We start from the raw sequence: 10,795 nt of genomic DNA on the forward strand, positions 1-10,795 counted from the left end.
ACTGGGTGTGACGTCACGTTATTTTGAGGATGAGAGTGTAAAGAATAATTTTGAAGAAGAAGAGGAAGAAGCGAACAAGTGGTGCGAAATAGTGTAATGTAAAACTAGGTTGAATTGTACCTACACTTCAGCTTCTTAAATTTGAACGTACATTCGGTACAATCACATTATTTTAGGTACATTTGGAACGTAGTAAAATATTGTTTCATGTAAGTCCAAAAGTTGTTATGGTATAGATGGAAGATGTACTCCACCAAGTGACAAAAATATATGCACATAAAAGTACATGTTTACTGCTTAGATACGTGTATGTGATGAGTAAGCACAATTGACTAGTTTTTTTTCGTGTCCATTCTTTATACACATAAATATAGAGTACATAAATTTTGGAAATCGGTATTTTTGGTATTTCATTCAGCAGACACAAGCAAAAATGGATGTACATACATTTATATGAGAAAGCTTTTAATAAAAAAAAATTATGTATCCAAATCGTTCCAAAATTAACAAGCAATATTGAATTTCGTCACTGGGGAAATTGATTTGCTGTGCAAGCATATATACGTGGAATGATATAAGCTTTTCTTTGGCCCAAATATGGGGTATGATGAATCGCAAATGACGGTGCAGGCGGTGATCTATGCAACTGATACTATGGCAGATGTTAGTAACTATTCAATCACATATATCAACTTAAAAAAATTACGTAAAATGATAGCGTATTACCTTTTCGGGACAGTGTGCACCTGGTCCAGGTTTATGTTGCTCATCACTGGGGTACTTGAATTTGCCGCGCATTGTATACATGGGTGGCTTATGTTTCAGAACTGTGTACTCAGCATCGTAGGCACCCGGACCGGGAAGTAAGAGCGCAGGGATTAGCTGTGGCTTTTGTCTGCCAGCCATTGTGAAGGCCGGTGCCGAACGTATAGGACCTTCTTTACTAATACCCAAGACGGTGGGAATTTTATAGACATTAGGAGCTGTTTTCGAGTAAAAAAATATTTGTTTTTAAAACTTCAATGTACATATATAAACAGGTGAGTAGATACGAATTAGGCTGATGAGTAGAAAATATACAAATGATGAAATGGATGGATGGGTTAGTGGGCGCGCTAGAAAAATAAAATTTTATAGGCATACGAAATTTCGCACATAAAAGATAAGTTCATTAACATTTTCACATAAATTTTTTGTCCAATTCATTATGGATACTGTACAAGTCAGCAATCTTATTTTTACCTTATAATTTTTTCGTGTGTGGAGCTCGCCTCCACAGCGTATTTAACCGTTGCAGTTTTCGAAGATGTTGTCGTTGTGACAGTTGAGCCGTCCGGACGGACCACCGTTTTGGTGACAGCGTCGGCTGATTTGGCAGCCACAGCATCGGCTTTTCGTTGGGCGGTGTGAGTTTCCTTACCCTTGTCCTGCACACCGTTTGCAACTGAGCGCATTGTGGTAGTGGTGGTGGTGGTAGTGATCATTTTAGAACTTGCATTGCCTGTGTTCGATTTTAGATTTACTGTGCCATTGCTTAGTGCGCCACTGGTGGTGTGTTGTTGTTGCATGGTGGCAGTGGTGTTTGCTTGAGTAATACTACCGTTGTGCCTGCGCAGAGCTTTGCTCTCTTTGTGACTGCTTACAACATCAACAACATCTTGCTCGCCCACCACTTTGGTGGATTTGACATCATTGCCACGGATCTCGGTAACTGTAACCGTTGTTGTGGAATTTTCATCCACACCGTTAAGTGCAATTTGATTTTGATTGGTGCGAACTACAGTGAAAAAGTGTTAAACAAAAAATGTTAAGTGTACTGGTATGTGGTGGCTATGCCATAAAACGATATGCAGTAAATGTAGGAGATATATATGTTACCGGTCAAACGCAATCTTAGGACAAACTAGTTTTTCCTAAGCTAAACTAGTTCTTCCCAGCTCCGATACATCCGTCCAACGCGGAAACAAGTTGGACGCAACAATATAGTGGACTGCGTACCTGGAGTTGGACTGATGAGGGTTATTTTTTTGAAGCGCGGCCAAAGGCCGCCTACGCGTGAAGGTGTTATACGCAAAAATACTGTGGGGCCTGATCTAGTTAAGCCTAGGCAAAACTAGTTTGTCCTAAGATCGAATTTGGCCGGTAACCTATACATACATACATAGTTGTGTGATTAAGTGTTGCCAAACTCTTTATACATTTTGAAATATTTGCCGCAAAAAAAGCCATGAAAATGCGATCTTTAAACCAAAATTTGATTTGCTTCTCAAATAAAATAGTGCAAACATAAATCCAAAGAATGCTTGTACATTAGGGTGGTCAATCGGTAATACCACGGTGCGCCACGCCTTAACCGAATCCAATCGAGGCGAAAATTTATATTTGATATCTTCGACTATATAGTAGCATCGACGTAAGGGTGAGGCATAGGAAATCTGATGTAAAAATTTGTTTGCTACATTTAAGGACCACCCTAATGCACATATACTACCAACATGCATACACACACACACATAGTTATAGGTATATAGCCAAAGCTTACTTACCGGGACTTGCTAAACGCCGTTCACGCCTTTGTAAAATACGGTCTTCCACATAAGCACCTTTTGGAATAGCTGAATAAGCGATGCGACAAAAACAGGCATGATGGTGGGATTTCAATTGTTTACAAACGGATACAAAGCAAAAAACAATAAGATAGCAAGCATGCGAAATGTAAATACATATTTACATTAACAAATATTTACATATGACTGTATCCAAATGAGAAATATGTACATATGTAGCTCTCACGCTTCACTTACCTGGCATGGGCTGTACTTTGAGACCAAACGTAAAAGCGGGTGGATTATCTAATTTACAATTTTCAGGACGATAGTGGCCAGGTGCTTTGAATGTAGTGAAAACATAAATTAAAAAACAAAAAAATTAAACAGAAACAAATACGCTGATATATGTATGTCTGTATATACAAATGTACATAATACTTGATGAGATAAAAGAGAGCTGTTGAAAACTAAATGCGTCTATGTAGAAACCACTACCAATGAGGCCTAATGAATCATTTCCTATGTATGTCGCCAAAGTTCGTCAATGGGAGTTACCATCAATTAGAACTAGATGATTTCTGCAACTACGCCATGTCGGTCTGTCTGACCGTTCGTACGTTAGTGTACACGATAAACCGAGCAAAAATTTAAATAAATAAATTAAAAATTGTTTTTGGGCTGTCGCTAGTAAAATATCTGCACTAAATAAGAAATAACCCCGCTCACTTCCCATGTAACTTTATTTTTAAAATATGAGAAAACTTCGATATTTCATTGACTACTGAATAAGCTTTTCAAAAGGAACCCTCCCACCTACTTCTCTTTAAAATGGTGACATAAGGTTCACAGCCATTATATCAATAGACATTATGTCCATTTGATATGGTTATTTAAATAATTTTGGATTGACTTTTTAACCACTTAGAAAACAGCAAAAAAATCCCACCAGTTCACTGCTGAAACTGCTTTTTAATGTAAAAAAGTCATATAACACTGTAGAGGCGCTAAAACGACATAAAAACGCACGTCAACTTAATTTTGGGTCGTAGATTTCATATCTGCATGTCGGTTTTCTTGATCAGGTAATTTTCCCAAGATATTTCCATTTTCAGTTTGCCTTGCGAATGAAAAAAGTTCAAACTTTAACATGAAAAATGTTACTCATACTTAATGTGACCAACTATTTCATAGCTCAAAGAAGTACATGACCTGAGAACCAAAAATAAATAGTGTGAAAGTAATGAGAAATGGTAAAAGCAGAAAATACAACAACGTTGACAGTGTACCAAATCAACAAGTCGAATTTTTTAATAAACAAGTAAAGAAGTATAAGTTGGGGCGAAGCCGAACTTTATATTCCCGGCGCACGTATTAAATATAGTTTTATTCACCTTTCTTAAAACTATGTACATGAAAAGCCGGGGGTTTGTCCCGATTTCCAACATTTTCGATAATATGCTCAATTAGACTTAATGATATATTTAAATAAATTTGTTGGGCTCGGTAAAAATCGATAAAGTACTTACCGAGCATAAGTAGGTGGTGTCGTGCCCATTTTCCGAAAATCTATACATATAATAAAATGTTTGCATGCCGATGTCAGCACATTATAGATATTAAAGAAAAATTAATATGGGGGCTCTTTATAAGAGCAACAGAAGCCAACCCAAGAATTTTAGATATTTAAATATTGCACTATGGCTGTCAAAATAAAGGGGTTTCAAAAGGCTCACAGCCGAAATTTTTTTTTGGGGAACGTTGCCACCTGTTAGAAAATCTTTATTTATTTGAATTAATAAGATAAATTAAATATTGCAATATGGGTATCAAAATAAAGAGGGTTAGGAAAGTTTACTGCCGGGAATATTTGAGTGGGGTTGTCTCATGTTCATTTATTCCTTTATTTATTTATTCATGAAGTCAATGAAACAAGGTTCTTACTGACTACTTAAAGCGATTAATTATAAGGTAAGTATATTTGAGCTAATTGGAAATAGTACTACTTAATCAAAAAACTGTATATAACAATGAAATAAAAGCATCTTTAGACAAAGAGAAATCTAAACTGACAGAATTCGAGATCTCATTAAAATCACGGAGAGCGCGCGCCAAAGGAGCATTTTTCGCGTAATCAGTCTTAACTTTATCTGGGTAGAAGGGATAACACTTGCGTAGTCTTGGTCTTGAGAGGGACTAGAAAGTGAATCCTTTCAAGCAAAGATGGACAATCAATTGTACCATTAATGATACTAAAAACGAACGACAGAGAGAGAATCGATCTCCTTGAAACAAGTGACTGAAGGTTGATTAAGAGCAGGCGTGAATGATAGGAAGGGATAGGATCAGAAAATTTTAAAGAACGAAGGGCAGATTTTAAGAATACTTTTTGAACTTTTTCAATCCTATTAATAGAAAATTGGAAATAAGGTCGCCAAATAAACGCAGCATACTCTAACCTAGAACGAACAAAAGTTGTAAAAAGCAATTTTAGCGTATAAGGGTCCGAAAATGTTGAACTGTTTCTTCGAACAAAACCTAGAATTGAATATGCCTTAGTTAAAATAAAATTTATGTGACTGTTAAATGTTTGAAAAATTTGATTAATTTAAATTGATAAAAAACTTAAATGTTACAATTTTGGTGTTAAATAAAAGCTATTGGAGCTAAACCTATTTGAAAAACTTAAACTGACAAGATAAGGTAAATATTGAATTAGTACACCTTTGAAGAAAGTACGCGATATGTAGACTCGAGTTATAAGAATATAAATTAAATTTCCTTGTGAAATCCGAGTAGTATAAAAAATAAAGAATACTTCATAAATCGAAAATTACTTTGAACATCTCCCTTCATAAAGCTCTTTATTTTATTTTTCAAGAATGAGGCCATACGAGTCCTGGGAGGGAAGATCAACCCAATATTAATTCGTCGTAGTATGTTAATTTAGTGGTCAAGGCATTCGGCGCCAAGCGTTCATTGCCAACGCCAAAGTCAACGCGAAAGTTCTATGTGGACCGGACATTAAACACGTTTTAATTTTTATTGATTGAGTAGTCACTTACAATGAAATTTGTCAGCTACAGATGTGAAGTGATTAACAGTCCTAGTTTACATCCATATGTGTTGATCTACGAGTACCCTTTTTAACTGAGATGACTAACCTTTTAGAATTTTTCGAATCAGTTAAAGAAAACTCGACTTGAAAGGTAGTACAAAATATTGCAAAGAAGTACATTTGACTGTACTTCGAAGTACGAAGTACAACGGCTCAAAAGACGTACTGTAATTCCGAAAGAAGTACGGTTGGTCACATTACTCATACGCCATGGACGAGTACGGCCAAGTACGATATGGCGTATGAGTAAGATTATTTCCTCCTATTTCATAAAAAAATGATTGCGCATTTTCATCTGACCATTCAAAACTTTATTTTTTCATCGATTTTCATCGCTAGTACCTCAATTTTTGGCAAAAGAACAGGCTTTAATAATTAAACAAATAAAAAAAATTACAAAAGATTTGTAATTTTTTCAATTTTTTCCTTGTAAAGTTTGAATTTTTTTCCATAAAAATTTTTAATATCTTGCGAGAATGATCTGATTCTGAAAAACGGTATACAGATCCATAATCTTCGACTCAATGTTAAGTTTACGTGTTTCGACGGTTTTTTGTGTCATTTCAAATCTTGTGATTTTCCTATAGTGTATCATTAAGGACCGAATTTACATATCGTTGTTTAAAGTACAAAACCGCGTATCAACAAAATGCAAAACCGCGTATGCTAGGTTGCATAAATTATTTTCTAGTGAGTAAAATGGCTATCTTTTTTTATAAAGCAATCGCATTTCTGGCTAGTATATTTCAGGACGAATGGATAAGGCTTGAGCCAAGAGCTTGTGTGAGTAAATCCAATTTTTGGCAAAAAATGTCAGCTAGGCGGTTTTGCAGAACGACGAAACGCGATTTTGTACTTTAAACGACGATGCAGTACGCAGTTAAGCCATTTTGTATTTTTTTTTTTTAATTACCGTTATATGGGGTGTGGGCGTGGTTATTGTACGACTTAAAAATTTTCAGGGACCGAAAATAAGTAATTTTTTTACGAGTTTACCTTGGCCAAATATTTTTTATTTCGAAATAAAAGTCCTTTTTTAATAATAAACAAACCGCTTATCCAAGTTTGGTATCAAATGAATTGTTTAATTTGGATAAGCGGTTTGTTTATTATCCGGAAAGGACTTTTATTTCGGAATAATATTCGCAACAACCCTGGTACATATGTACATGGTTTAATGAACTGAAGGTGGCGCATTCCCGAAACCGCTACTTTGATTTTGCCGACTTTAACGTTTATGGCATACGTAAACAAACTTGTTGTTTAGAAACAAGTGCGTTCTAAAGTAAAAAACGTTTTATTTGTAATAAAAACTTTATAAAACTGTCGTGTCGTGTGTTGAATTGCAGCAGCCATAGGGGTAAAGCCCCCAAATGCAGTTTTTTCACTTTTTTATTATCACAAACACAAAAATTATAAATAGTTAATTAATAAGACATATTCTTTTGAACACATTTCAAGAGTGGTTGTATATTTTTTGTTAACGTTGTGCTTAATTTGCTATATTCAAAGATGGCTTGAGAAATTGGTGAATCGTGAAGAAAACACGTTTTCTCACTGCAAATTCACAACTGTCAACTTATTGTTCTTCGCCATATTCTTTATTTACCCATTGCCACAAATGTCAATCTGCGGGAATGCGCAATCTTGTATTCTATCGTTCTTGATGTATGTACCTAAGCAATGATTAGAGGAACTCAAAGGGATATCTATGCAGAGTTGGGCAAAATTTATTCGAATGACGAATAACAAATGAATAAATTGTTTTTCTTGTTATTCGTAAATAATAAATAATTCTGTTTATTCAAAAAAAATTATTCGAATGACGGATAAATTATATTATTCGTTATTCGAATAATTATTATCTTCATTAGTTATTCGAATAACGAATAAAATAATAATAAAACAAGTAATTTATGTATANATTTTTTCTTGCATATAGCATCAGAGCACTATTTTTTTGGCAGAAATATGTGTGAGAAGGGCTCTGCTCTTTAGTTGTTCAACCTAAGTTAAGAATTTTTACCTTACCCTNCCTAAGCAATGATTAGAGGAACTCAAAGGGATATCTATGCAGAGTTGGGCAAAATTTATTCGAATGACGAATAACAAATGAATAAATTGTTTTTCTTGTTATTCGTAAATAATAAATAATTCTGTTTATTCAAAAAAAATTATTCGAATGACGGATAAATTATANATTTATTCACGAATAATTTATTCGTGAATAAGTTATCTGCGAATAATTATATTACGGATAAAATTTTATTCGAATAATTATCTAAATAACAATTTATTCGAATAATGCCCAACTCTGTATCTATGTATGTATTTAAGTACATACATATACAGTTTTTATGATTTTTATAACAGCAGTAAAAACTTACCTGGTACATTCGTAACAAGCTTGTCCTTGGGCTTTAACCCAAAAGTAAAAGCTGGTGCATGTTCGAGGTTGTGCTTTTCTGGTTCGTATGCAGTGGGTGCTACGAAGATGAAACAATCATTCTAATTCTTTATACAAGTATACATATATATGTACATGTGTAGATATTGAATATTTAATAGAACAATAGCCTAATTGCGGTTAGCTTGTACTGGCTACTCTAAATTAAAGTTACTTAAATAAGAATAAACGTACATACATAAAGAGCACACTGCAGCAATAAACATGCTACCAGAATAAATCTATATACAAGAATGCTAAATGCATATTCATTAAGTCTCACCTGGGGTTTCACTGATTATGCTACGAGTCACCTTAACGCCAAAAGTGTAGGCTGGTCCTCGATCCAAATTAATTTTCTCGAATTGATATTGTCCTGGTGCTGGTGATTCGCTTCTTACAACTGAGTTTGGCTTCATGCCAAAAGTATAAGCAGGTGAATGGTCAACGTTACATTCTTCGGGTTTGTAAGCACAAGGCGAAGGTGTGTTGTCAGGGTGACTCACATATTTGCGACTAGTGAGAGTAAAAGCTGGTGTATGATCTAGACGTACTTTTTCCGGATAGTATTCGCACGGAGCAGGTGTGTCATTCAACACCTTGGGGTTGTGTTTTCCAGCCATAGTGTAAGCAGGGGTGTGATCGAGTTTAACATTCTCTGGGAAATAATAACCAGGAGCTGGTGTATCACTGCACTTTTGTATGTCGTATCGGCCACCCATAGTGTAGGAAGGTGTGTGATCTAGTCGTACTTTCTCGGGGCAATAATCTCCAGGAGCGGGTGTACCGTTACTGATTTTAGGATCGTGTTTTCCTGCCATAGTGTAGGCTGGGGTATGATCGAGCCTCACTTTCTCTGGACAATATGCTCCTGGTGCGGGCGTATCACTTGGCTTTTCAAGGTTGTAACGCCCGCCCATCGAATACGAGGGCGTATGGTCTAGTCGAACCTTTTCGGGACAATAATCTCCAGGTGCCGGTGTGTCACTGGGCTTTTGTAAATCGTGTCGGCCGCCCATTGAATACGCCGGCGTGTGATCTAGTCGGACCTTTTCGGGACAATAATCTCCAGGTGCAGGGGTGCCACTTGGCTTCTCTAGATTATGGCGTCCACCCATCGAATACGCGGGCGTGTGATCTAGTCGGACCTTTTCTGGCGAATAATCTCCAGGGGCGGGCGTATCGTTGCTGATTTTTGGATCATGTTTTCCTGCCATTGTATAGGCCGGAGTATGATCGAGCCTTACTTTCTCGGGGCAATATGCTCCAGGTGCGGGTGTGCCACTTGGCTTCTCCAGAATATGGCGTCCACCCATCGAATACGCGGGCGTGTGATCTTGTCGGAAATTTTCAGGACAATAATCTCCGGGAGCGGGTGTATTGTTATTATTTTTGGGATCGTGCTTTCCTGCCATTGTGTAGGCCGGAGTATGATCGAGCCTTACTTTCTCGGGGCAATATGCTCCAGGTGCGGGTGTGCCACTTGGCTTCTCCAGAATATGGCGTCCACCCATCGAATACGCGGGCGCGTGATCTAGTCGGAACTTTTCTGGCGAATAATCTCCAGGGGCAGGCGTATCGTTACTGGTTTTGGGATCATGTTTTCCTGCCATTGTATAGGCTGGAGTATGATCGAGCCTGACTTTCTCGGGACAATATGCTCCAGGTGCGGGTGTGCTACTTGGCTTCTCCAGATTATGACGTCCACCCATGGAATACGCGGGCGTGTGATCTTGTCGGAAATTTTCAGGACAATAATCTCCGGGAGCGGGTGTATTGTTACTAATTTTGGGATCGTGCTTTCCTGCCATTGTGTAGGCCGGAGTATGATCGAGCCTCACTTTCTCGGGGCAATATGCTCCAGGTGCGGGTGTGCCACTTGGCTTCTCCAGAATATGGCGTCCACCCATCGAATACGCGGGCGTGTGATCTAGTCGAACCTTTTCGGGACAATAATCTCCAGGCGCCGGTGTATCACTGGGCTTTTGTAAATCGTGTCGTCCACCCATCGAATACGCGGGCGCGTGATCTAGTCGGACCTTTTCTGGCGAATAATCTCCAGGTGCGGGCGTATCGTTGCTGATTTTGGGATCATGTTTTCCTGCCATTGTATAGGACGGAGTATGGTCAAGTCTCACTTTCTCGGGGCAATATGCTCCAGGTGCGGGTGTGCTACTTGGCTTCTCCAGATTATGACGTCCACCCATGGAATACGCGGGCGTGTGATCTTGTCGGAAATTTTCAGGACAATAATCTCCGGGAGCGGGTGTATTGTTACTAATTTTGGGATCGTGCTTTCCTGCCATTGTGTAGGCCGGAGTATGATCGAGCCTCACTTTCTCGGGGCAATATGCTCCAGGTGCGGGTGTGCCACTTGGCTTCTCCAGAGTATGGCGTCCACCCATCGAATACGCGGGCGTGTGATCTAGTCGAACCTTTTCGGGACAATAATCTCCAGGCGCCGGTGTATCACTGGGCTTTTGTAAATCGTGTCGTCCACCCATCGAATACGCGGGCGCGTGATCTAGTCGGACCTTTTCTGGCGAATAATCTCCAGGTGCGGGCGTATCGTTGCTGATTTTGGGATCATGTTTTCCTGCCATTGTATAGGACGGAGTATGGTCAAGTCTCACTTTCTCGGGGCAATATGCTCCAGGTGCGGGTGTGCTACTTGGCTTCTCCAGA

General features: G+C 38.1%; 1 protein-coding gene across 1 annotated transcript in view; it reads right to left on the reverse strand.

Moving 5' to 3' along the window:
- Positions 1-897: 897 nt before the first annotated feature.
- Positions 898-10,795, reverse strand: part of LOC108358288 (uncharacterized) — a 51,805-nt gene continuing 41,907 nt past the window's right edge. Inside the window, exons 6-11 of the mRNA XM_017609514.1 lie at positions 8,394-10,795; positions 8,052-8,150; positions 2,805-2,888; positions 2,547-2,615; positions 1,243-1,777; positions 898-983 (exon numbers count right to left, since the gene is read on the reverse strand). The exon at positions 8,394-10,795 is cut by the window's right edge and continues 12 nt beyond it. Of these exons, the coding sequence (XP_017465003.1) occupies positions 977-983; positions 1,243-1,777; positions 2,547-2,615; positions 2,805-2,888; positions 8,052-8,150; positions 8,394-10,795 (3,196 nt within the window). The 3' untranslated portion in view covers positions 898-976. The remainder of the gene's footprint in view (positions 984-1,242; positions 1,778-2,546; positions 2,616-2,804; positions 2,889-8,051; positions 8,151-8,393) is intronic.

Source organism: Rhagoletis zephyria, unplaced genomic scaffold (genome assembly GCF_001687245.7).
Source record: "Rhagoletis zephyria isolate East Lansing unplaced genomic scaffold, Rhagoletis_zephyria_1.1 Rzeph_scaffold_00231, whole genome shotgun sequence".
Classification (NCBI taxonomy): Eukaryota; Metazoa; Arthropoda; class Insecta; order Diptera; family Tephritidae; genus Rhagoletis; species Rhagoletis zephyria.